General features: G+C 47.0%; 1 protein-coding gene across 4 annotated transcripts; it reads right to left on the bottom strand.

Moving 5' to 3' along the window:
- Positions 1–27,840, bottom strand: CCR9 (C-C motif chemokine receptor 9). 4 transcript variants are annotated; one of them, XM_045529820.1, is made up of 4 exons: positions 27,815–27,840; positions 9,032–9,081; positions 7,400–7,444; positions 1–2,230 (listed from the first exon to the last, which is right to left on the bottom strand). In XM_045529820.1, exons 3-4 carry the CDS (start codon positions 7,418–7,420, stop codon positions 1,142–1,144), a joined length of 1,110 nt encoding a protein of 369 aa, XP_045385776.1. In that variant the 5' UTR covers positions 7,421–7,444; positions 9,032–9,081; positions 27,815–27,840; the 3' UTR covers positions 1–1,141. The 4 variants fall into 4 exon arrangements, with proteins under 4 accessions (XP_045385776.1, XP_045385775.1, XP_045385778.1 ...); XM_045529819.1 differs by lacking the exon at positions 27,815–27,840 and adding an exon at positions 15,446–15,553; XM_045529822.1 differs by lacking the exon at positions 27,815–27,840 and adding an exon at positions 15,258–15,324.

Here is a 27,840-nt window from a genome sequence, read left to right as displayed (position 1 = left end):
CTGATGCCACGGCACTCTACCCTGGGGCAACAGAGTAAGACTCTGTCTCAAAAAAAAAAAAAAGTACTTTTCCAATATACAAAGTGTTTTCAAATAGGATAAATTTGCCAAATAGTTAAAAGAAAGACACAAAGCAAAAGGGAATTCTATCACTTATTTTTTTCAGCCTGATCTCTAAATTAGAAGCTTTTAAAATGTTGGTGCTGTAGCCTAAGAAAAGAAGCACAGCAGTAAATAGCCTTCCAGCAGCCTCAGAAAGCAGAGGACAGACAGAACCAACCGCTTTATAGGGAGCAGCCGGGGTGACCAGCCACAAGCGCCGCTCAACAGAGCAAGCCCATGACAGAGCTGGGGCTGGCTCCCCCGAATGCAGGTTATCAATGTCCTTGCTCCGGCTATGAGGGCCACTTTCATGGCTGCAGTGGACAAGCTGAATCCTTGCCTCCAGCAGGGCATAGGAGTGGGTTGGAAGCCAGCAGACTCTGGATGACTTGTTGGTGTGGTCAGTTGTCCAGGGACTCACTGACCAGACCTGCAGATATTTCAAAACAGGAACAAGGACCCTCGCTGGCCCCGAACAGACCAAGGAGACCAGAGGGCACTTTGACCTGAGATTGTAAAGATTCTAGATCAGGACTCAATAAGACCCAGCATGGGTGTCAGGCCCAAAACCAGGGTGAAAATTTCCCAAAGATGGAAGTTTTCATGAAACCTTCTGCTTTTGTGGATTGTGGCAGTGACCAATGCCTCTGTGCCCCCTTTTGGAAGAAGAAGTGGCATCAAAACCAAAGCCACAGAAGTTCACAGTGCACTGAGAAAAATCCAACGCCTCCTCCAGAGGTCAGCTGCATTAATGCTCGGGCCAGAGGAGAAGCCAGGGTGGGCTGCTCCCTGGTCCTCCTATCGGTCCTCTCGCAGCCACGAGCCAGTCGATAGCCTCCTGCTGTAGCCAGTCAACTCTGAAAACTCTGCTTTGGCAAATTCCAACTAAGAGTAATAATATTGTTCAGATGTATTCCTTTCTGAGTTGTTTTTTTTTTTCTTTCCTCTCTCTCACTTCCTTTTTCTTCTTTGGTTTCTCTCTGGTCCCATCAAACTGTATCTGCATTTCTTGAAAGGACCACCCACCTCAGACGGTCTCTCAGAAGGACAGCGCCCCCGAGGTGGTCTCCAGCAGCATGGACGACAGCTTCAGGCTCCCCTCTCTCCTCGTAAACGAAACCCACTGGGCCTGGCTGATGCAACCCAAGTTCTTCAGGGTTTTCACGAGATCCCGGCGGAATCTCTCACCCACGAAAACGTAGAGAACAGGGTTCAGGCAACTGTGGAAGAAGGCGATGGTCTGCGTGACCTGGAAGCAGATGTCAATGTTGGTGGAAATGGCACAGTTGGAAATGAACAAGGCATAGGCATCTATGGTCTGCACCAGCAGAACGCAGTTGTAGGGGAACTGCGACAAGACAAAGACGGTAAGGACAGTGATGGTCACTTTCAGGGCCCTGTGCTTGGATGACTTCTTGGCTTGTATCAGGGTGTGAATGATGATGGTGTAGCAGCAGGCCATGACCACAAAGGGAAGGAAGAACCCCAGGATGACCTTCAGGGTCAAGACAGCTGACTTCAGTTTGGTACTCTCATCCGTGGGGTAAACCATGGTGCAGACAGTAATGCCAGATTCCCTCTTGATTTGGCTGTACAGGATTTCTGGGATGCAGAGCGCAGCTGCCACCACCCAGACGGCAAAGCAAACCATTTTGCTGTACAGAAGCCTTTTCTGCCTCCAAGTCTGCGCCCGCATGGCCTGAGCAACGGCGATGTACCTGTCCACGCTGATGCACATGATCAGCAGCACGCAGCTGTAGAAGTTCATCTTGTACGTGCTGTTGACCACCTTGCACATAAAGGTCTGGAATTTCCACTGGTCTGCGGCGGCAATGGCCCAGAAGGGAAGGGTGACAAGAAAGAGAAGGTCGGCGATTGCCAGATTCAGAAGGAACATGTCTGTCATGGTCTTCACTCTTGTGCAGTACCAGTAGACGAGGATGACCAGACTGTTGCCCACGGCACCCACGATGAACACGAGCCAGTACAAGGGTGGGAGGAAATGGCTCGCGAACTGCCTGACATTGTTTTTCTTACAGAAGAAGTCAGTGAAGTTGAAGTTCATGTAGTCATCCATGGAAGATGTGGGGTCATAGCTGTAGTCATCAGGCATATTAGGAATAACGTCCTGCGAGGGGACACAAGATGGCATTAAGTCAAGGACAATCTTTTGGACATCCTGTCTGATGGCAGAGGCATGGACCACTTGACCCTTCCAACCCCGAAAGACATGTATGCGTAGGAAGTAGGGATTCCAAGGACATCTGCTTGGGGTGTAACATATTTATTCATTCAACAAATGTTTATTAAGCACCTACTGTATGTTGGTTACTGTACTAGGTGCTAAAGATACAGTGGCAAGTAAGTCAGATGTGGTTCCCACTCTCATGGAACTTGCCTACCCTCGGAGGATACAGATGAGAGAATGAACACGACAGGATGCCTGACAAGGGCTGTGCTAGGGTGGGAAGGTGCGCTGCCACGCCACTGATGGGCTCTTTTATCAAACTCTGTGAATGACTGCAATTGCCCCTTCTCCTATCTATTCTACCTACCCCTCCAAAAAAGGCATCAGCGGGGGCTCTTAAACTTATCTGGGTCACAGCCCCTTTGAGTTCTGAAAGTCCAGAACCACCAACACACACATACACTCTCACACACTTACACATGCACGTACACACACATCCATATACTCTCAACTGCATGCACACACACAAGCACCATGACCCACTACGGAATTTGCAGGACCCCTTGTCTAAAAATTATTAAGTATTTCAAGACAGCAAGCATTAAATCAAGCAAGCAGCACTTCTAAGTGCAGGGCCCCTGTGTGATGGCATGGGTTGCCCAACTGTGAGGCTGGTCCTGATAAGCACACACACTCACACACAAGCATTTTCACACACTTTCATGTGCACAAGCATGCCTATACTCATGTCCATATGTACATATGCATGCATACTTATGTATACATACACACACATGTGCACATACCTAGACACACACACACACACACGTGCACGCACACGCAACTGATTACACTTTCTGTTGCTTCCTGAACCAGAAGCAGTCCTAGAACACCTGCCGGGAGAAGAGGAAATAAGGGCTGGAGGTAAGCCCTTGAGACATGAGCCCTTGAGTCAAACCTAACGTGGGAGGCGAGGCAGATGGAGGAGAGGGTTGCCAGATACAGGGGACAGTCAGTGCAGCACCTGCCACATTCCTTCCAAAACCACCACCCACAGATCCTGGAACACTCTGACTTCCCACTGGTCCCCTCCCAGGGCTTCCTTCAGGCCTCCTAGATTCTAGCAGGGTCTACCAGCTCTCATGCCCTTGCCCTGAGAGACGTGCCCTGCCAGATCTCACCTCCACCTTTATTTTCTCCTTAGGCAAACACAATAGTTGTTCACTTCATCTATATGCGTTTGGATTAGAAGTAACCCCAAATCCACAAAAAGGTTTTATTTTGTTTTAGATTGTTAACATTAATAAATATTTAAGTACAAATATTTAATGTATTTAAATATTCATATTGAAACAAAATATCTGCTACCTACTGTTAGCCAGCCTCTCCCTGTCTGGATACTTTATAATTTCCACTGTTTCTAATAGATATGACTCAGCATTTCCCAAACCACGTTTTAGGTGGAACACTAGTGATTAAATAGTTGAAAATCTCTGCATATCATATGACCTTCTTTGAAATTCTCATTACTCCTAAGCATGTTAAAGGCCCTGAAAAGTCCTGCAGAAATTGTTTTATTTTAATTGTATATTTAGCATAGCAAAAGCTCTGAGAAGTCCTTCAGAATCTGTTGATTTTGTTTGACAATGTTTCCTAAATTTGTTGCAACGTGGAACCCGTTGTGTGTATTTGTGGAGTACGTATTAGATGTCAGGGCACATTGAGTTGACTGAGCAGGGGCATGAGATAACAGGAGGCTGCCGTCTCCTGCATTCTGAAGTTCACACCATGAGTCCATCCTATTTGGGCCCTGGCTGGCAGGAAGTAGCAGGAAGACACCAAGGAGGCCCACCCCAGGTAACCTGGGTGACAACTGAGAAAATCTGAGGTCTAGTCTTGACTCCCTCTCTAGTGTATGACCAAGAGAAAGTCCTACCGCAAAGAGAGGGACCCAGAGATGGCTCTTCAGGACAGGGCAGCTGGAAATGGCCACTCCTGCACAGAGCTGAGGAAAACCCTTCACCCCATTTTATAGGAGATTAGTCCCCAGGCCTAATTCTTCCATTCTCAGTTTAAATGTAGAGATTTCCCTCTGGAGTTAGCCATTGTCTGGAAACCCAGTCTCTTGGGAGGACAGACTCATGAGAGACACATGTTTTAATGACAATGCCAGGAGAATCCTGCCAGCACTAGACGTGGGAGCCCACCATAGTCACAGCCCTGCCGGGACCACCATCCCGTAAGAGGTGGGTCTGAGTGGGCCTTGAGTGCAAGAAAGAAGCTCAGGATGGAAGGAAGAATACAAAGAGCATGGAAACCCAGAGTGGGCATCGTGGCAGATTTGAGGTTGGGGGGATGGAAGGCATGTTGGGGGTGCTTCTCCTAGGAGCTATCAGCCCCACCCCCTGCTGCAGTGCCGCGCAGCAAGGAGCATCCTGGGAGGATTTTAAGGACACAAGAGGACAGAGAAGGGAGGAAGAGGAAGGCAAGCGAGGGGAGGCAGGGAAGCTTGGCAGAAGGACAAGCTCAAGAGATGGCTTTGGTTCATGAGGGTAAAGGAGAGGAGGCAGTGGGAAGGCTTTGGGGTTGCTGGCCCCGGCCAGGGGCTGGGAGGAGCGGACCCCTGGGAAGGAGCTCTGATGCTGGGCCTGGGGGCAGGCAGGAGGGGCCGCAGGGCAGTGTGCAGGGGTCCCAGCAACCCTGGGTGACCTGTGCTCTCCACTGCCCAGAGCAGGCACAGCCCGCACACCAAGATGCAGTCCCAGACGAGGGCAGCGTGCCCCGCTGCAAGGGCAAGGGGCATATGTTTTTGTTGGGTGAGGATCAGAGAACCCTGTGCTTTAGCATGGAATTATTTACTTAGTTAGGTTAGGGACTCCCTGGGCATATTTTTAAAGTGATTCAATTCACACACAAAAAGCCTGAATTTATATGACTCCCATCAAGACCATAAGAGACATTCTGCATAAACACACCTCATGTTGTGACTCATGCTCATAGTTTTGTACATACCTGATGGGTAAATATTCTTGGGTCTTAGACTTAGGGGCCTTTGGAAATCTCCCAGTAAATGCAAACAGCCCTCAGTGCACGGCGAGAGCAAGGGCCCGTCCTGCCTGGCTGTCCCAGCACGCTCTGAGCCCACAGGCTGCGGCTCGCAGGCAGGTGTGTCCTCCCTCAGGAGTCCTGGGCTCACACGCAGCAGCCCAGGCATCACGGCCATGCAGCCATCAGAGCAGGGAGAAGGTCTCCTGAGCTTTCCGGGGCCTCCCTCTCTGAGTCGTGCATTCTCTGGAAGCCCCTGGCCAGCCCCAGGCCCCAGATTCCCACCTCTGGGGAGTGGACGGGGGGAGGGCAAAGAGCGTGCTCTCTGGGGCTGTGCCCCCGTCGTCCCTTAGCACTGAGATGGGCATACGGGGATGGGGAGGCAGGAGGGGAGAGGACGGACGAGCGGGAGAGAAGCAGGCAGGGAAATGAACTTGCTATGAGCAGCGGATGTGGGCAGTCATCACTGCCAGGGCACTCTGTCCCCACACTCGAGAAAGCGTTAAATCCAAACAATGAGGCCTGGATTTCCGTGACTTTGACACTCACCCACAGGGAGCAACCCAGGGAAGCCATGAGACTGCCCCTCGGGGGCTCCTCTCCCAACTTGCTTTGAGGCCTTGAACCCTCAAATCGACTCTCCCAGCCTCAGTGTCCTTGCCTGCAAACAGGCTCTGCCTTTACTGTGAGGCTGAGAGCACGTGGGACACCTGGGTGGGGACAGCCCAGCACATCCTCAGAAAGGTGCCACAGGATGCCACGGCTGCTTTCCACCAACGTGCGAGTCAGGGCCAGAGGCCCCATCCTCTTCCCGTTTGGGTGGTGCTGGATTCCCCTGGCCGTAGAAGGTCGTTACTGGAACCTGATGTTCTTATCTGGGGCTGCCTTGCCCCGTTTGGCTATTTTCTGAGATCCCAAAGCATAAAACCAAGTGACCGACAGTCTCAGGAGCAGCCTTGGCTCTGCTACCTTGATCTAGATCTGCTTCCCCAGCCTCGGGACGGAGGCGAATTCTAATTCTAACGCAGGAGAACCGAGGAGTCCACTTCCGGTCAGAAAAGTAGAAACTGACCACGTTACCCCACCAGGACCAAACTGATTACTGTTTTTGTTGATACAGACATATGTGCATATACAACATATATATGCTTATCTATACTCGTATAATACTAAAGAATCATTAGCATATCAGAAATAATTGAGTTAACAAACTGCTCCGACCAGCACTCTCCATACGTCATGGAAACCTACGATGTACTGCGGAGGGCAGGTTTTTAGCCCCCTAAGAAGGCTTGATTCGATTATCCACATGTAAAACTCAGACTTTCCCTTTGAGAAAAGCAAAATTAAAACCCTTAGGTAATTCTGTAAGGCATTTATGGATACAACAAAAGGAAAGGAATTTGATTTGATTGTATAATTAATTACATTGGGCTGTAAAAGAATGAATGGCTCACTCATTTTTGTTCAGCTCTGAGTCTCTTCCAGAGGAATATATGCCATTATGTGTTCTTGCAAGGCCTACATCATGTCATGCAAGAAATACAACCAACGTACCCAACATGGGTCATTTAAAAACAAATTCAGTGCAGTGGCTCCTGCCTGTAATCCCAGCTACTCGGGAGGTGGGAGGATCACTTGAGTCCAGGAGTTCAAGATCAGCCTGGACAACATAGGGAGAAAGGCCCATCTCTAAAAATATATATAATTCATTAATTTAATTAAATGGATTCTGCCCTGCTCTTGTTTGTCTGAGTTTCAAAACAGACACATGGCTCTAATCAGGTCCTAGTTATAAAGATCATAAAAACCCTTAGCTATTGATAAAATCTAAAATTGCATTTTCCTGTCTTCGCAACAGGCCCCAAAGCACCTCTGGCTCTTTGTGTGCAAAGCCCTCCGTGCGGACAGCAACCTACCTGGGAACAGGTGTTGCTAGGCAGAGATCCTACCCTGGGAAACCACACAGCAAAATCCCTCCTCCACGTGGATTTCCTCCCACACCCCCACAAAAGAGGAGACAAGAGTGCACTCTGAGGGGCCGGGGCGCGTGGCTGTACTCACTGTGAACTCCGTGGCTGTCATGGCGGGTCAGACGCAGGCCTGCTTCTAGAAAGAGAGGGGAAAGTCAAAAAGGGGACTGGCTTGTAACGTACAATAACAGCCCAACACCAAAAAGACGAGTTTAAATATTAAATCTGTTTATGCTCGTGGAAAAAAAATCCCAAGCAAAAGTTAGAGTCTATGCTCTACTGATGTCCAGTCAGATATTCTAGATTTCAGAATCATATTGATTGTTAACATAGAAATGAAAGAAACCTCTTTTTTGAGGGTATCATTCACCCCCTTGACGCTGACAGTCACCTGATTCTAGTATTTGTTTACCTCCTACTCAGATGATAATTAGCGCATCTCCTGTCCACAGGTGAGGAGCTGTGAGAGGGCTTCAGACTTTTTCTTAGCCCGTCCTTTTGGCATTAGTACGTTTTTGGTGGATTCAACTTCTCCGCCAAGCCCAGTTTGGCTGAATGTCTCCCCTTCCCATGCCACCGACTAAGGGGCTCAGTGCAGACGACAGGACGGCAGTTGCCCTGAGAGCGCTCTGGGCCCAGCATGGCCAGGGGAAGAGCCTCTGGGCAACCAACCAGGTGGCCAGAGGAACAGGAGGGCTGGGTGGTGCCCACTGGGGTCTAGGTCTCTCTCCCTAGGAGGCCCCATGTCCCCAGCACCCACCTTCTCCTCTTACCCTGACTCCAGCAGGACAAGGAGGTCCTAGGTTTGTGAACTAAGGAAAAGGCCAAGTCTTCCTTCCCTAATGCACAGGGCCTCCGAGCTGACTGAAATAAATCTCGGGTTGTCACTTTCATGTGTTTGGAATCTCTTTAAGGCCCACCCCTATATAACCAACAAAACAACAGCTTGACCTCCTTCAAGGAAGGGGTCTGAGCCTGCCAGGGCATGTCCTTTTATACCATTAGGGAGTATACTTCCAAGAAACATGTCCAGCGCCACGCTCCAAGGTTCTAGAAGAAAACATTCTCCTCCATAAATCCAGCTCTAACCTGTCGACTTCCATTCCATAACGACGTCAGGACCCACCCAATGGAAGTACAGTGGCTTCCAGTACATAACACGTGGTACAACCACTTTGGAAAACAGTTTGGCAGTTTCTTAAAAAGTTATGTATACACTTACTATGTGATCCAGGGATCCCACTTCTGAGTATTTCTGTAAGAAAAATGTAAGCATATGTCCCCACAAAGACTGGTACGTGGTACTGGTTGCAGCTTTATTTGTAGTAGACAGAAACAGGAAACAGCCTAAATGTCCATCAAGTAGTGAATGGGTAAGTAAACTGTGGAACATCCATTCAGTGGAATAGGGAAGGAATGATTCGTTCACGTGGCAATGTGGACAAATCTCAAAATAATTATGCCAAGAAGCCAGTCCACAAAAGTTCCATACTATATGATTCCACTTACATAAAACTCCAGATAATGCACACTAATCTCTAGTGACAGAAAGCAGGTCAGCGATTTCGTGGTGAGATAGGGAAGGAGAGGGCAGGGCAGGGAGGAGGGTGGGGGGTGCGCAGAGGGGCAGCAGGAAGCCTGGGGGGGGGGGCAAGCACAGTTCACTGTCTGGATTGTGCGATGGTTCAGTGGTTCACAGGGCAATGCGTATGTCAGAACTTACCTTCCGCACTTTAAGTATTTGCAGTTTATTGTGTTTGGACCTCAGTAAAGCTGTTAAAGTGAAGGAGAAAAAAACAAGGTGTGATGAAAACAGTCTGATTTTCTTCACTCCTTAGAGTTGTAATCTGGCGGTCGGCAGGCAGGAGGAAGGCAGCCAGAATCTCCTGCCAAACTGCCTGGTGCTGTTGTGGTGAACTTGAGAGGTCACTGTGAACTCCTGTGTTTTTAAAATTAGATTAGATTAGATCGAATACAGACAGACAGGATAGATGGATGGATGACAGATGACTTGAGTATATAAGTGTATGTATGTGTGTTTCCCATACATTTGTCCTGGCTCTGCCTGCTGACAGAGCTAACGGCAATGACACACAGTGGAGTGGGCACCAGTGCCCTTGTCTTTGTGTCTAAATAGCTTTCTCCACCACAGAGAACCAGGGCTCCTTGGAGAAACGTCTGGTTCCACAGCCAGGGCAGGGAAACTACAAGATGAGCCTGAAACAGCTTTTTGCCCCAGAAAGCAAGGAGGTGCTCAAAGGACCGTGAGGACTTGTCAAAAGGACCTAGGAACCAACTTGATGGGGCTCCCACTAGTGAAATCGGAGGCAATTTAAGTATAAAATTAAATAATGATATTAGTAACTATAGCACATGCAATAAATGAGAATCTATACTGATAAAAATAAATGAATAAAAAATGGGGAGAAGAGAAAGCTCTTGTCATGGTGCCAACGTTTAAATACAGAAGGAAGAGTGGAATTAGAGAATCCTCCATGGAATGAGATTAGGCAGGGGACATTTGATGAGGAATAGGATATTTACCTAATCTCAAGGGCTTGCCCCAAAATTGCATATGGAATACAAATGGAAGAGCAGTAACTTTACTGTGGAGGAACTACGCTGGTCTTCAAACCCAACACCACCCCCATGGGGGCAAACCGGCATCACATTTGTCCTCAAAAGGTGCACTAAAGAGGAAGGACGTAGCATCTGCGTTCCTGACAAAAAGCACCAGCCTAAATCTACTAACGAGGAAACAGACAAACCCCAAACGAGGGACTTTCTACAAACTAACTTGCCAAAAATTCTTCAAAAATATGAAGGTCAAGTGACACAAAGAAAGACCAAGCAGCTGTCCCAGATTGAAGGAGACTAAAGAGACACAATGACCAGATGCAGCACAAGGACCTGGATGTGACCCTGGAGTGGAGAAATGATCCCAAAGGACGTTGTTGGGAAGTTGAGGATATTCCAGTATGAACTGAGAATTACATAATGGTGCTACATCCGTCTTCAATTCCTGATTGTGCCAACTGTATTGCGGTTGGGTAGGAGAACACCTTGTTCTCAGAACTATCCCCTGAAGTATTGTGGGGTAAAAGAGTAAAACGTCTACAGCATATTCTCAAATGATTCAGAAAAACATGCATACATAATAAAAACATATGTTTAGAGAGAGAATAATAAAGCCAATGGTGCAAAATGAAACGATGGTTTGGGTAAAGGGCTGGTGGACATTCCTTATGCGATCCTGGACTTTTCACTAAGCTTCAAATTAGATCCTAATAAGAGTCACAAAAAGATTTTTTTTAAAAAAGAAAAAAAATGCCTTGAAAATTAATCGCAAGACACTAGAAAGCCTAGAGCAGGCCTGAGTCTGCAATACATATGTGCAGCCTCAGCTCCCAGCCACAACCTCACACCAGCTACCTGGGCATACACCAAATTTCACCGTAGCCCTCTGCCTGCCAGGAAAACGCTGGCATTTATCTTTAAACATAACACAAGCTTTCGTTTTATGACTTTCATATTGTTATAAAAGTAACACTTATTTTTGTAGGAGATCAAAATTACCCATAATCTTAGCACCCCAAAATAACTGCCTTTAACTTTTTGTTATGTTCCTTCCCAGTCTGTTTCTATGCATTCACACACTTTTAATTTTTCTCTTGTCTTCCTCACCTAACAGACGGTGAGCATTTCCTCCATCATTAAATATTCTTCGGCACATGACTGCATTGGCTGCATGGCATTCCCACAGAGGAGACATTGTCCTCTGTGGGGCAATTAGCTTGTTTCCAACTTCTTTTTAGAGTTCTTTTGAGATATTTCAGAGGCGAATGGGAAATGAATTTTCTTCACAAAAGTTGTACTTTGTCTGTTTCCTCCTAAGCACAAGAACCAAGAACTTCCCCCATGTAGTATTAATATTTCTGAATTGTTCTGGTGTCCTCAGCTCTTTGGAGTGACTGATTTCTGCTCAGCATCTCTCCAGATCCCATCCAGAAGCCCCGTAAGCCTCTGTTTTGTGATAGGAAATTCAACCAGCAAGCAGACAAGCAGCCACATTGGGGCTGAGAATTGCTATTCTTTTTTTTTTTTTTTTTACTCCAGATGAAAAATACCCTGTTGAGTTTGGAGGACTACAACTCAGAAAATGTTATGTTATTACAGCTTGGGGAATAGGCAGATTGGTTTTTGAGCGATTAGTTAGAAAACACTTCATATATTTCTGGTACCCATAGCTTATGTCTCTTCCTTTTTACTTGCATGAAGAGACTGCATATTAGTCAGATAACATTTGAGAAAATTTTTCAAAGAAAGAAGCCACAAAAAGAAGAAAGAACGGCTTTGGTTATAGTTATAGCAAGTTTCAGGTTGAAAATAACAATTGATCGTAATGATGTTGGTAAGAGTTTGGGGAAGGCCGGGCGTGGTGGCTCACACCTGTAATCCTAGCACTCTGGGAGGCCAAGGTGGGAGGATCCCTTGAATCAGGAGTTCCAGACCAGCCTGAGCAAGAGTGAGACCCTGTTTCTAAAAAAACAAAAAGTTTGGGGAAAAAGCCTCCACACTGCTGGGGAGAGTGCAAATTTATGTGACCCTTTTGGAGGGTTAAGCCATATCTGTCAAAATTTATGAAGCACGACATCTCTGACTCAGCAGTTCACCTGCTGGGAATTTGCCCTACTGCTATTCTCACAGAAGAACATAAAGATTCATACATGGGGTTGTATGTTTCAGCATTTTGCTGAACAAAAAACTGAAAACCTCCTAAATATCCATCAACTGGAAATATTAAGACATATCCATTCAGTAAACCACACGTAGCCAATAAACAGACTAAGATAGCCCTTACACTGATAGAAAAGAGGTCACCAAGATTATTAGGTTACAATGCAAGATGTAGAAGGCTATATCATGTGATCTCTTAAAAAACAGACATAAAAGGACATACACTTCACTGCTGGTTAGCACTGACTGAAACATTTTCTAGAAGGAGACTCAACCATGATGACCAGTAGAAAGCAAGACTTTTATTTGTCCCTTTAAATTTTGCAAACTGGTTAAATATTTTACCAAATGTGTGAAATTTTATTTTAAGAACTATCATAAAAATAACTTGTCACCTTAAAAAAAATAAAAGGCAGCCAAGCGCTCTTCGGTTCAGCACACCTGCTTACAAAATCGGTGCAAAGGAGGAACTGGTCGCCTACTCCAGCCGGTGCAGAAAGAGCTAGTAACTAAATTCACCGAAGCTACTTTTTGCAACTTTGAAATCCTGCTCTAGCTTGTTAGAAAACCTTATCTCCCTTCCATTTTTATAATGTGCTTCTGGCTCACAGAAAATTTAGGGAGAGCCAAAGAGTCAAAACACATCCCTGCCTAGACCCACCATCTAAAGACTGCATGGACAGCCTTGCCATCTATTTCTCTGCTGTCTTTGTCAGAACACTTTTCAGGTATTTTATTCCACCAGCCGCAAAGTCTCAGAGTTGCTTTCATTGTATTCTTGCCCCTGAGAAGGAGGGAAAACATAGGAGAGTAAAGCCCACATTATGACCGCGCTCCCTGACAGTGAGGAAACTCTCAACTGTCTCTTGGTGGTGGACTGGTCACTGACTCCGCGGGGCAGCAAATCTCTCCCCTCTCTGCTCCGTGGGGCCTCGTTATGGGCATTGCAGCTGCCCGAATCTGAAAATCCTGCCCGTGTTTTTGCAGCATAGTGGAGCGAAGTGGGGGAAGCACATTGGACCAGAAGCCAAAGCCCCCATCTACCCCTCGGTCCATCCCTTTCTGCCAGTGGGGCCTTGGCAAGAAGAGGCATACCCTTGCTGAGCCTTGGTTTCCTCATCTGTCAAACGGGGGTGATAGCCTAGTCTACTCCATGGGCTTATTGCAAGGGTCAAGTGCAATGGTGTGTGTGAATGCTCTTTGCAGAATGCAGAGAGCTAAGTGAGAACACAGGAACATTCTTCAGCCCATAGCTCTCTTATTCAATGTGACTTGAGCACCTGATACATTTGCTGGCCTTAAATGGTATACACAAACATGATCCGTGTCCTCAAGAAGCTCACAGAGCTTCTCATTCAAGTCCAGTGGGTAAGTTATGGCTGCAAGTAGGAATTGGGAGGAGGGAATCATGTTTCAAGCCCTGGGGGAAATCCAGGATGGCTTCATTGAGGAGGTGACATTTTGCTGGTCCTTGAAGGCTGAAAAGCGTGGGAACATGCAATCAGGGGAGGAAACATTGCTCCAGGGCAGGAAAACAGATCAACAAAAGTATGAAAGCCAGAAAGAATAGGGTGTGGTGGCTTACATCTGTAATCCCAGCACTTTGGGAGGCCAAAGAGAGAGGATCACTTGAGCCCAGGTGTTCAAGACTAGCCTGGGCAACATAGTGAGACCCCGTCTCTACAAAAAAAATTTTTTTTAAGTTAGCCAGGCATTGTATTGCTCACCTATAGTCCTAGTTACTCAGGAAGCTGAGGCGGGAGGATTGCTTGAGCCCAGGAGTTTGAGGCTGCAGTGAGCAGTGAGCTATGATTGTGCCACTGCACTCTAGCTTGGGCAACAGAGAGAGATCCTGTCTCAAAAAAAAAAAAAAAAGAATAGGGTATGTGCAGAGGCCTGGGAGATAGAGGAAAAGAAGAGAGCTGCTAATTCTCCAAAAGTGATTTTAGAATCCAAATCCAAAAGTGCTTATTAGAAAAATTAGCCCGGAATCCATTATTACATTATTTTTGTGTTGTCTACTGTCCTTAAGTAGCCAACATGAGAATCAGCGTGGAGCTGTGGTGTAGGTAGCACCTCCCACGCCCGTAGCCTCCGATGCTCACAGCGCCAGCATCATGTTGGATACTAACATGAGTCAGGAATGCAGGTCCTTACTTTGACCTGTGTACAACGTGCTACCCAGAGCTGGAATCAGCTCTTGCATTTTTTCATAGCTCTGCTTCTTGTTCCCTACCTGGCATGGGGGCTCTGAGCCGTCTTCAGGTCATCCACTCACCACGCCTGGGGCAGGCACCCATCCCCCCCACCTGGCAGGAGCTGCTCTGGGCCCCCGGGCTCCCCGTGCAAGCCTGTGAGCACAAAGGGCTTCAGAACAGATAGATAGATATTGCAAGAAAGGGATTTTGACACTCCAGGTGCTGAAATGGCAAATTAACTGACTGGTTCAGCAAAGGGAGCGAGAAGTCAGGCTCCCACAGACTGGCCACTGGGGCATTTCCAGCTAACACTCCACAACAGCGGCAACGGCTCACCTGACGTTCCAGAATCTACAGACTAACAGCTAATTAAGAACCAAAGAGGGTGGGTGCATTTGAAAGGACAAACCTGTATCCACTGATGAGTCATTTAAATAACTTTCCTTTTTCTGATCATGAAGTATTTTCACAATGCACAAAAAAAATCCCAAAAATGCAAACACATATAATGAAGACAATGAAAATCCCTCAAGCGCCCTGTCCTCGTTTAGCCATGGCTAAATTTCTAAGATACATCCTTTCTGACTTTTCCTCTGTAGCACAAGCTGACACACACACACTGCACACACTTAATGGAAAGGAGGTCAGGCTACACATATAATCTTCCGTCTTGCTTTCTGCTTGACTGTCTTCCTGGACCCCTCTCCATGCCAGTCCAACACAGAGCGGCAGCGGCAGGTAGAAGCGCTGTGGCTGCCGAGCATTCTGTTGTCTGGAGGCGCCACAATTCATTTAACCGTTCACCTCTTGGGGCAAAGTTTGCTTGTTTCTAATTTTCTGCTGCTACAATGAATCGTTTCCATGGGGCAGGCTCTCAGCCCCTGGCCACCTCCTTGTCACCTGTCCCCAGCATCTGCTTCTCCCTCCTTTAGGTACAAACTGCCACCCTGCCACCTGCCTTGAACCTAAACTTCATGTGTGTGGGTGGGGGGCGGGGAGACTCTTATTACTCACCCTACAAGAAACCTGGCCCAGGGACACTGAATCACCTTTGTCTTTCTGGAAGTTTCCAGCAAGGTGCCTGGTGTCCATGACCACTGAACAAGTGAGTGCAAGACTGGGTTTTAGAAGCCGTCATGGCAGCACATAACCGAGGGTACAGCTGACACTGGGATGGGGGGAGGAAGAAGGGTGACACTTACCGAGGAGGGCAGCTCGAGGCTCCAGGGGGCAGCGGGCCCCACCAGCTGTCAGGATCTGGGGAAAGGGCTGGCTGCTGTCTGCCCGGATGAGGGGCAGGCCTGCTGTGAGTTCTGCGCAGGCAGCTACCCAGCAAAAATACCAAAAAGGAAGCTGGGCCACCCTGCCTGTGTTGTCACTGGTGGGGTGGCCTGGGAGGGTGGGGAGTCACCTGCTGTCAGCACAGTCAATCATTTGCAACCAGAAACGAAAAGCTGAGAACTGCTGGGGTAGGGGCTGACACAAGCTGACACAGGCTGACAATCTAAGAGTGAATTTGCTCCCTGAACAGCACGGCCGCTTGCAGGGAATGGGGGAATGGGACGTCCCGTGGAGAGCAGTCAGCCCTGCCAGGCTTGCCAGAGGGACCCGTCTGTAAGGATTCTGTGGGTGGTGCACCTGCACAGGCCTGTGCGATACACGACCCCCCAGCACTGTCCATCACAGTGTACCCTTTGGCCCTGGCGGAGGTGTCAGCCCCCAGAGAGCTGTGCTGCTCAGTACCGTAGCTACTCGCCACATGTGCCTGTTTAAATTTAAATTAGGTAAGATATGAACTAATTCCCAGTCACGCTGGGCACATTTCAAGTGCTCAACAGCCACACGTAGCTAGTGGCTGCCACGACGGACAGGGCAGGTGTGGAGCTGTCCCATCGTCATTGACAGTGCTGCTGGACGGCTCTGCTTCAGCAAGTCTGCATGTGACAAGCGTGTGGCCAGGCACACACGAAGTGCCGGCGGGCCACACACACCTTAAAAGTGGAAGCAAATCCAGTAATTTTATATATCAAATACATTAATGCTGATGATACATTAAATTTTATTAATCTTGGGTGTTTTGATAAAATTTCAAAAAGACTAAAGGCTAAACATACAAAATGTTCTCTTTTTAATGAGGCTCGCAGATGGAGTCTTCCCACCCAGGGCTACGGTGGGGCCTTCGGTCCTGATGCGATTAGAGATTCCCTGTCATCAGCATGACAAAAACCTCTTGTTAAATATTTGTTCTGGGGAAAATCACAACTGTGCGCCAGTGCAGGCTGATCTCCTCTTCGCAGTGCACGTGTGGCCCTGTGGGCTCGGGGTGCTCCGACAGAGCGGTGCTCCCAGCCACGGACTGGTGGGTCCCCACAGAAGGAAAGGTTGCGGAAGAGATCGTTGGAGTTACTGTCTAACTGGAAAAAGGCCAACAAATAGCGCCTGTGAAAGGCAGAGGAGACCGTGAACAGTAAGAATGAAAGGGCTGGTGATTCATCGGCCTCGAGGGAACAGTGGTATGAGTGAGTCCTGAAACCCCCTTCTCTGGCTGTCCCCGTTGGTTGAGCATAATAGTGTCTAAAATGGTCCTTAACTAAGAATCAGCCAGATGCTCTGACTTCTCACTCCTCCCGATAAACTGACAAGTAATGACAAAGAAGGAAGGGGCGGTAGGGGAAGAAAATGTTCCCTTATCCGACTTTCTGGCTGAATTTGTTTCTTCTCCCGTGTTCGATGCTGCCCTGGGAGAGCAGGCAGGAAGGGGAGATGAGTGTTGTTGCAAGCGCCTCCGGCGAGGAAGGTGCTGTGCTTGCTCCTCTCTCTTGACCCAGGCTGTTTCTTCCTCAGGTAAGAGCATCCCAGGCGGACACTGCTTGCTCACCAGTCGGAGCGAGGCTGGGGGAGGAGGGAGACTGGGCAGGCGGCCAGGGAAGAGCAGAGACCGTGCGGTGGCGGAAGAGTCCCTCCTCAGCAGGGGCCCCGAGGTCCCAGAGAGGTAGGGAAGCTTAGGGAGCATCCTTTTGTTTCTTCCATGTGTTTCTCTCCTTGCAGCTAGAATTCACAACTGGGGGAACTATACGAGGCTGCTGGTCCCCTTTTATAAGGGATAGTTCCCTCTTTGCAGTCTCACCCTGCTCAAGGTGAGTTCTGGAGGGCAGGGCGGCGTAAGCATCCCCTCTGGGCCCCAGACCAGGTGCTGTACCTGGCAACTGAGGAGCATTTAGGGAATAATTATGGAACAGAAGCTGCCGTCCCCAGCCGCTGATACCTATAACAGAGAAAAGACCCAAGTTGACTCTGTTGCAGGGGCCGATGGGAGTGCCAGGTCTGGGCTCCCTCTTGCTCGTTCCCATGTACCAAGTGTCTTACACAGTCTCTGGCAGAGGAGAAATTAATTCTGCTTCAGTCCTCTGCTTTGCAGGTTTCCCGTATTTAAAACTACTATAAATTTGAAATCTTGTTCTCCTCCTTCCTTAGTCTTCCATACCTATTGGGAACGTCATATTTCAAAAGCATATTGGTATCTTTGGAAGAAGATGATACTGTCTTTCTAGTCTTCATTGATTAAGGCCTTATCTTGACTTGAAAAGCCAAAGTACCGTGAGGCAGTGAAAGGTAGTTTGGTGGTGACAGTATGATCAACGCAGGCATAAGAGGTCCCAGTTCAAACTTCCAAGGGGTGAAATCTGCAAGGACTCTTTTTTCCCCACTAATCCATGAGGACAGGGACTGTGTGGATCTTGGCCATGACTGTGGCCCAGCAGCACATTCTAGGAGCGTATTAAACGTCTTCTGACTAAATAAAGGAAAAAATGGCCTGCTGCCAAGTCCTGGGGATGTAGCAGAGAGCTCTCCAGTGGCACTTGCTGCAGTGGTGGACATGTTCTATATCCGCCCTGCCCCAGGTGCAGCCGCACAAGCTACAGAGCACTTCCACTGTGGTTAGCGTGACTGAGGAACCGATCGTTTAAAAATTTATTTAATTGCAATTGGTTTAAATGTAAAAGTCAATGGCCGATACGGCTAGTGGATCGTACAGGTGTAGACTGACTCTCCTTACAGCAGCTGATATTTCTACCCTAGCCGTGGCCTTAGATGGCTCACTGGATGACAGGCAGCTGGCCTAGGGCAGAAGCTCTGTGTGCGGGTGGAGGGGGCTGAAATGAGCTCCTCCTTCCCCAGTAGGATCAAAGCCAGGGCAGGCTTTAGCCACGCTGGTTTGCTAGAATACCTGTAGGTACTCTAAATTCCTAATGTTTTGTGGTTAGCAATAAAAACCATTAAAGGACAAGAGGAGAAAGGAGTCATTTTTGCTAAATTCAGTTGCCATGAGTAGCCCTTGAAGGTTGGGATGCTAGTCAGGAGGCAGCTGTCAGAGAGAGAGAGACAGAGACCACACCATGCACGGCCAAGTGACCCACAGGAGCTGGAAGATGAAGGGATGTTGCAGGAAGGGGAAGAGCAAGATCTTTTGGAGGCTCTGGAAAGACTAGGGTGCCTTTACCAGAGTGAGAACGTCAAAGGAAGCGTTAGTTTTGGCAGCCAGTGACGCACCTAGCACTGGGTGTGCTATGGTCGCGGTGCCGAAGTAAAGGTGTCTCGCAAGTCATCAGATATGCTCAACTGGGCTTCAGAGGGGAGGTCAAGAGTTCACATGGGCGGCTGCCAAGCTGTTGCAGAATGCAAGCTATTTACAAGGGAAATACGTGTCTTCCTCACCTCCTGAGGTTTTATGCTTGCAGGAGGTGAGTCATGAGGCCAGTCGAAGGACTTGTGATTTTGTTTGGCTCTTCTGTTGATGATAAAAACTGTCCCTTCTGCCCTCACACACTTTCTCTCATTGGAAGATCCCGCTGGAGTTCCCAGTACTTGCCTGCACGGTTCTGAGAGGCAGGCATGGCAGTAGGCAAGACAGACCATCCTCAGTGCTGGCCGGTGCCGTGCAGTCACGATGACAGAGCGCCTTGGGCTCCCTTACACCGGAAGGCCCGGGGAGGGCTCACTACAGAGCTGACATTTAAGACCCGAATTACAGGAAGTTCCCATGAGTGTAAAGATTGGCGTAGCCATTCCCAGGAAGAGCCTGACATGTCCAAGGATGGGGAAGGCCACCGTGCCAGAGGACGGAGAGGAGAGGGGGAAGCAGAGAGGCAGGAGGGGCCAATCATGTTGCGGTCGGAGTGCGGGTCAGTGGTTTTCACCTGCAGCCAGGTGTGTGGAAAGCCACCAAAGGGATTTATGTAGGCGACGACATGAGCCAATTTCCATTTTTAACAGATCCCTGGCCGTTGCATGGGAAAATTAACAGAAAACAGCAAAACCTCAAGGTTTCTCTGCAAGGCATGAGAACCAGATGTCTAGATTAGAGCTTCCCCTAAGCTGGGCTGCCCAAAGGCAAGGCCACTGCAGGAGCCACTCTCAGCAGTGCCTGCCACTGTCTCTTCTCTGGACGTCACCTGTGGGGAGGGTGAATTCAGAGCACTTTTGTCCCTCCCCTACCTCCTGCCCCTGATGGAAGGGGGCACACACGCTAACTGCCCAGGGAACGTGTGCAGTGATGATGATACGCAGTGAGATGTGCTGACGGGTTTTTCTAACTCGCTTTATTTTTTAGAGCAGTTTTAGGTTCACAGCAAAATTGTGCAGAAGGTGCAGAGAGTTTCCATATATTCCTCCCCCGACACGTGCACAGCCTCCCCGCTATCAACATCCCGCATCGGAGCGGTAATTTGTTGTAATCGTGAACCTACACAGACACATCCCTGTCACCCAAAGTCCACAGTGCACGTCAGCGTTCACTCTGGAGGTGAACACTCTGTGGGTTTGGACAGATGTCTGACATGTAGCCATGATTTTATTAAATGTTAATAATACCACACAGAATAGCTTCACTGCCCTAAAGATCCCGTGTCCCCCCCATTCCTCCGTCTCTTCCAGAATGTCGTATAGCTGGAATCACACAGTATGTAGCCTTTTCAGATTGGCTTTTTTCACTTACTAATATGCACTTAAGGCTCCTCCATGTCTTTTGATAGTTTGATAGCTTATTTCTTTGTCAGTTCTGAATAACATCCATTGTTTGGATATACCACGTTTATTTGTCCACTCACCTGCTAAAGGACATCATGGTTGCTTCCAAGTTTGGGCAACTATGAATGAAGCTGGAATGAACGTCCATGTGTACATTTTTATGTGATTTATCAGTTTTCAGTTCACTTGGGTAAATACCAAGAAGTATGACTGCTGGATCATACGGTAGGAACATGTTCAGTTTTGTAAGAAGCTGCCAAATTGTCTTCCAAGGCAGCTGTGCCATTTCGCATTCCTGCCAGCGTGAACGAGAGCTGCTGCTGCTCCACATCCTCACCAGCAACTGGTATTAGTATTATATGTTTTGGATGTTGCCCTTCTACTAGATGTGTAGTAGTATCTCGTTGTTTTAATTTGCAGTTCCCTAAAGACATGTGATGTTGAACATCTTTTCATATGCTTACTTGCCGTCTGCATAGCTTCTTAAGTGAAGTGTCTGGGTCTTTTGCCCATTTTTTAATTGGGTTGTTCATTTTCTTATTGTTGAGTTTTAAGGTTTTTGGTATATTGTGGGTAACAGTTCTTTATCAGGTGTGTCTTCTGTAATATTTTCTCCTAGTCCACGGCTTGTCTTCTCATTCTCTTAGCAGTGTCTTTCACAGAGCAGAAGTTTTTAATTTTAACAAAACTTAAAATTATCAATTATTTCTTTCCTGGATTGTGCCTTTGGCATTGTCTCTAAAAGGTCATCAACAAAAGGTCATCTAGATTTGCTCCCATGTTATCTTCTAGGAGTTTTTTTGTTTCGTGTTTTACATTTAAATCTGTGGTGCACTTTGAATTATTAATAGATTCATTTTTGCATGTGGATGTCCGATTGTTCCAGCACCATTTGTTCAAAAGATTCACTTCTCTCCGTTGAATTGCCTTTGCTCCTTGGTCAAGGATCAGTTGACGATACTTGTGTGAGTCTATTTCTGTTCTGGTCCTTCGACTTGTGTGTCCATTCCTTTGTCAATACCATACCGTCTCAATTATTAACAGGATTTTTTTTATCTTGAGGGCTTTTTGTGATCCTAAAAATCAAACTATTAAATGTTTACCTTTTTTTCCTGTAGGAAATGTAAATAAAAAGCAAGCCCTGTCCCACAGTCTCACCTTGCCCCTCTGCCCACTGTGCCCACCTTTGCCTGCCCCTGGCCCTGGGGCTACTGACACTGGACCATTTTCTCAAAAGCTGAAAGTTCAATGGCTGGTGGTTTTTAAAAGTCAGAAAATTTCCACAGCATCAAAATAGCTACATCAAAATGTGCTCAGTTTCAAAATGGTCACATCAAAACAACCAACTCAGAAGGTCAGGCCCCAACAGTGGAGACCCAGAGCCAAGCTTCTTGGTGCAGGCAGCTCACCTGAGGCCTGGGGCTGGTGCGCACCATGACTAATAATAACATTTTGTGTATTTTGAAATTGATAAAAGAGGAGATTTTAAACATTCTCACCACAAAAAAATAACTGGGTGAGGTGGTGGATATATTAATTAGCTTGGTTTAATCTTTCTGCAATGTATATATACATCAGAACATCACGTTATACCCCATAAATATATGCAATTGTTATTTGTCAATGAAAAAAATAACAAAATAAATTGTGCTTTACAAAAAAGGCTGTATCACAGGCTTCAGATTACCTATGGGATTCCATCTTAGAAATAACAGCCCAATTTTTAGTATTAATCACATTTGTAAAAAAAAAAAATAGGCCAAAAACCCCAACACCTAGCAGCCTTCCCAAACTGAGTTCTGCGGCCCAGAATCGGGGTCCAGCAAAAGGAGAATATTTGAGGAAAAGGCAAATCAGCATATTGAAGGTTCTGAGAAGCCCTACAGGAAAGAAGTCTGCTTGGTATATTTTAAATGTGGAGTTTACTTTTTAATAGTGTGGAGTATTTCATTCAATATAGCTCAGGCTGTAGGAGTTGGGAACCCCTTACTTTTCCCTTTCTCTAACATGTGTTGAGGAAGCCCTTTCTCCCCTGTGTGTGAGGTGACCGAGAGAGGACCACGTCTGCTCTCTCGTGTCCAGCTCTGGAGAGAGGCTGGGGCAAGGCTGGGGACAGTTACCTGTCCACTCCTCCATCCTGTGAAACCCCGGCATGACCCATCCTTCCTCTCTGCTGGCCTCAAAGATTTAGCTCATTTCTCTTTTCACTTTAAGGTGTCTACCATCTGCTCAATTTCTTGAACTTTCCCACTCCCACTCTACCCGGAAGAAGGGTCAAGGAAGCACAGGGCCATGGATCACAGGCTTCAGCATCAACACTGCCCCTTACTATGTGACCGTGAGCAAGGGACTTTCCTTATCTGTAAAATGGGATGATGATACCCCCTTCAAAGGTGTGCTGTGAGAGGAAAAAGAGCTAATATATAATAGGAGGAGCCAAGCCAGTGCCTGGCACAGAGCAAATGCTCAGTGAGAGGCACTTTCTGTTGACGTGTGTCCTAACGATACTGTGTACCTGGGGTCTCCCTAGCGCTACACTCACTTACAGGGTATCCTTTGTCTCCCACCCTTGGTTTCCTCTTTTGTAAAACAGAGACTCTAATAGCTATTCCCTAGGGTTTCTGGCAGGGTTGGCTATCTGAGAGTTTGGCGTTCACAAGGTGTCAAAGCAATCATACCGGTCCTTTTTTTGTTAACAGATCTCATTTCTAAACACTACAGAGAAATCCAATAAATGACCGATGCAGGAATGTCATTCAAATTCAACCAAATGAAAGGTTTGTCTTGTTATCTTACCCTGGGTTCCCCTTTCTAACAACCCTTCTTAAAAGTCCCAAAGCCTTTGAGGACTTTCTGTCCTGCATCCCTGAGCAGGAAGAGCCTCCACTTCCTCGTGGCTGTGATCTCCACCTTTCTCCAGGAAAACAGAAAGTAGATAAATGTCCTGAGCACCTAGATTGTGCCAAGAGCTTTACAAACTTCATCTTATTTAAATCCAATAATAACTCATTCAGATAGCGATACTACTTAACATAGCGTCTCTGCCTCTGTAAGACAGACATGCGATCTATTCTATAAAGAATGTCCTTTTCAAAGGTAAGGAAGCTGAGTCTTTGAGCAGCTAACTGAATTTCCTAAGTTCACACAGCAGTGAGAGTAGGGATTCAAATCTAAACATGACACATTTTAAAGGCCAGACATTTTTTTCCTTTCCCCTTCCTGCCTATAATTCAGATCCTCCAAGAAGACATTTTGTCCCACAAATTTAAAAATTTACACTAGGGCATTTCTTCACCCAGAGAACCAAAAAGTAGATGAATAAAAAGCCTCTTCTCTGGGTCAAACTAAAAACAACAAATAACATTGGAACAATATTTCACAGTTTGCAAAATGATTTTCACACATGCTTAATCTTTGCAACCATGGGAGACAGATATTATTTTTGTGTCCGTGGTTTACAAATAGTGAAATTGAAGCTCAGTGAGGTCAAGGGATTTGTCCAAACTCACTCAGGTAGTAGAGCCAGGATTTGAATCCAGGGCTAATTCAAAATTCTCCTCTCCTCTTCTGTTACCTCTGCTGTTAGATACCCCCACCCCCAAATACACAGCAACGCATTAAGCATTTGCCAATGGTGTGTTCATTCATTCATTCATTCGTTCACTGATGTCTCCCTCATCTATACCCTTTGAAATGGACTTTGCTGTTCTTTCCATTTAGAGGTAGAGTCTGTCTCCCCACCCCTTGAATCTGGGCTGACCTTGTGACTTGCTTCGACCAACAGTATGCAACGAAGCGACGGTGTGCCAGTTCTCAGCCCAGACCTTGAGAGGCCTCGTGTACTCCTGCTCTATCCAGAACCTTCTGATGACCATGTGCACGAACCCAGGCTAGCCAGCTGGAGGATGGGACACATGGACAAGAGCTAAGGCCATCCTAGACAGCTAACCCCCAGTCAACTACGTGCTAGCTGACCACAGACACCTGAGCTAGCAGCCTCAGCTGAGGTCAGCTAAGGTTAGCTGAGGCCAGAAGGACTGCCCAGCCGGGCCAGATTTAAATTGCAACTCACAGAATCATAAGCTGTATAAATAACTGTTGTTTTGGCCACTAAATTTTGGAGTAGTTATGCAGCAATAGCTAACTGATACACCCTGCTATCTCCATTAGAGCCCTTATCACTATCTAACATTGTTTTGTCTATTTGTTTACTGTCTCTGTCTCTCTCTCTCTGCCTTTGAATATGAGATCTATCAGGGATGTCTTTTGTCTATTTTGTTCGTTACTGGAGGGCTAAAGGAGAGAGAGGGAAGCCAGAGGGAGACTGGTCTACTGAGGGAGGTAGGGAAGCAAACTGGCTTCACAGCTTGTGTTACAATTTGACAGTGAAACCTGTGGGGAGGACACACCTGGAGGGAGTAGATGCAATCTAGGAGGTGTGAACAGCTTGAGGAATGCTCAGGGGCAGAGGGCTTTTTGGTTTGAATTTGGGCAAGGACAGAGGTGTTCCAGAGAAAAGAGGACTTCGTAGAATATCTGTTACGGTGAGCTTTGGCAGGGGCGGTGGGGGGGAAACAGAATTGTTATGAGCAAAATATTGTAAGAAGAAAACGAAGACAAGTAGAAACTCCAGAAAAAACACAAGGCTGTATAAGAAATGAACTGTAACAACAGTTCACTACTTCTCTTGTGGTGAACAATTTTACAGTCGCTATAATATAACAGTGTCTTATTAATATTGGTAAACATACTAAATAAAACTACATTGTAAAGATGGGAAGATAAGTAAGGCTGGTGTAGGAAGGAAATCCTCATCTATTATTGCAGGAAGTAAATGAATGATGTCTAAAACTGATTACCAAAGTGCATAGCTAAAAGAATAATTTAAAACCTTCTAATACAATGCATGGCCCACAGACAACACTAGCATGACCTGGGAGCTCGTTAGAAATGCAGAATCTCAGGCCCTTTCTCCAGACCCACTGAGTCAAATCTGCACTTAACACATCCTCAAGGGAGTCGTGTACTCAGTAAAGTTTGAGAAGCCTGAAAATTGGTTTTAGGAATAGGACTGGGAGTGGGGAAAGTAGAACAAGGAACAGGAGTTTCTTGTCTTAAGCCTTCGAAGTATCATTTGACTTAGTTTAGCCATGTTCACGTTATTTATTACTTTGATTTTACAAGTTTCTAACCATTTAAAATATAAATACCTGGGTAAAATGTGGTCCCCTTCTGACTAACACCTGTTCTCCATCACGACTTAATCCTGGCCTGGCCCTGGCCCTCAGCTTAGGTTAGAGTGATCTTTCTAAGACAGCACAAGCCCCTCCAGCCTCACTCGCCTTTGGAAGCTCCCCAGGCAGACATTGTTCCTCATCTGCCACTTTGCCCTGAAAGCATTTCTCAGGGTTTTCTCTGACTCCCTGGACTCCCCTCCTCCAGCAGCCTGAGAAGAGACCGCAGCCACAAACCATCCACAAAAGCTCCCAGCATCTGCTTCTCCCCAGTTAAAGCTTTCTCTGAGAAGTCATCTTTAGCCCAGTAGTTCTCAAAGTGTGTCCCCCGGACCAGCAGCATCTGCATCACCTGGAAACTTGTTAGGGCTATGGGCTGCTTCAGACCTACTGAATGCGAAACTCTGGAGATGGGGTTCTCATGCATTCTGGAAGCCCTCCAGGAAATCCTGATGCTTGCCAACTCACCCCTGTTCTATTCCTGAATTGGATTGTGGCACATGTCACCTGGGCTCACATCTCACTGAGCATCTTGAATCTGGGCTGACTTTGTGACTTGCTTCGACCAACAGTATGCAAGGAAGCGACGGTGTGCCAGTTCTCAGCCCAGACCTTGAGAGGCCTCGTGTACTCCTGCTCTATCCAGAACCTTCTGATGACCATGTGCACAAACCCTCAGTGAGAATTTCAGCTTACTAGCCACGTTCACAAAGGAAGGAAACACAATCTATCCCAAAGCTGTTATCTAAAACTGGCTGGATCTTTTCCTAGCCAATCTTCTTATACACAATCTTAAACCAGAAGTTTAAAGTGGTTGTGACACACACTTCAGCTCTCTGATCCACACCACAGCCCAGCTCTGGGCTTTATCCTTGTACTGGCTACATGGCCTCATCCACATATATCAGAACCAGTTCCAGAAAGGACGGCTCTCCTGCCCCTGCCTCCTTGGGCCCACTGCACCCCGTAAGTACCCCATTCTCTCAAGCCCCCAGACTTCAGCTTCCCCCCGGGAGATGCACCGTGGAGATAAGCTCTGCTGCGGTTGAGGGTGATTCAGTGAGCCTGGGCCTGCCGCTCCCTGCCACCACCTGGTTCTCCTCCAACTCTGTCAGCCCCCGTGAGTGATGAGCCCCTCAGATAACCACAGCGAGGGCTGCATGCCCACGTCACTTCCTGTGATGGGAAACTGATAACTACCAGTCCAAATCCCAAACTCCCGCAGCAGATTTCTATGGGAAAGAGTGGGCCTGGGAGTGCAAACAGAGCCTTGCACAGAACGTGGAAGCCAGGTTTCAGATACTGGTTGGAACTCGCCCTGCTTGTTATTGAGCGTCTGGTAGAACTGCCTCACTCTTCTTTGTCTTTCATCTTGGTCGTTGCAATCTCTGGGGGCTTCACTCCATGTGCTAAAGGTGTGTGGGTGTTAACGTCACGCTATGGAAAAAAACATGCACATACACGCACACCACAGTCTTTTTTCTCTACTTCTGTGCAAGCAGATGCTTTTGTGACTTTCTGAAATTAAAAAAAAAAAAATGTCTAGTATGTTACCTCTTGCTTTTTGCAACTTCTTTTAGAAAAGAAGTTCTGCTCCTACGAACCAAAAAGAAAAAGGCAACCCAAATTTTTAAATGTGCAAAAGTATGAAGAGGCAGTTCCCAGATGAGGGAAGAAAAACATCTGAAAAGATGCTCTAACTTGTAATCAGGGAAATGAATGTTAAACAAGAACAATATTTTTACCCTTCAAGTAGGCAAACCATTTCAAGTTTAATATCAAGCACCAGGGTTGGAAAGTACTTTCATCCACTCCTGAGGGTGTGAAAATTGGTCCAGCCACATGGGAGGGGATGATGGCCATATCTGTTCAAATACGAAGTCTGCATTCCTTGCATCACAGCAATTCCATTCTGCCGTGCCCTTTAGAGAAATATGCACGTGTTTCCTCAAGGAGGCCTTGCAACAACGATCACGGCAGCCTTGCTTACGCTGGTGAAGATGGAACACCACCTACATGCCCACCAAGAAGGCAATGATTACATAAAGGATGGTACATTCATTCTATGGAATACTATGCAGCAGTTAAAAAGAATTAAAGTGGATCTACATGCACTAACACAGAAAGTGCCCCGGGTATGTTTCTGAATGAACAAAGTAACTTGTAGATGATATGTTCAATATAATGGCATTCCTGATAGAAACAAGACACCAAAACAGTATTACCTATTTGTCTAGGAACACATACATGTTTATAATTGCAGAGACAAGGCTTTGGAAGGATTCATGCCCAAATGGCCACAGCACTTACCCCCAGGAAGAAGTGGGAGGTCGTGG

This window comes from Lemur catta, chromosome 18 (genome assembly GCF_020740605.2).
Source record: "Lemur catta isolate mLemCat1 chromosome 18, mLemCat1.pri, whole genome shotgun sequence".
Lineage (NCBI taxonomy): Eukaryota > Metazoa > Chordata > Mammalia > Primates > Lemuridae > Lemur > Lemur catta.
Note: the sequence above shows the minus strand (reverse complement) of the source record. Positions and strands in the feature narration are given on the sequence as shown.

Excerpts from the sequence above, each read along its gene's own strand:
- CCR9 (XM_045529820.1), bottom strand. The coding sequence starts at position 7,420 with ATGACAGCCACGGAGTTCACA. Across the intron at positions 2,231-7,399 it reads TGACAGCCACGGAGTTCACA|GACGTTATTCCTAATATGCC; the intron begins GTGAGTACAGCC and ends GTCCCCTCGCAG.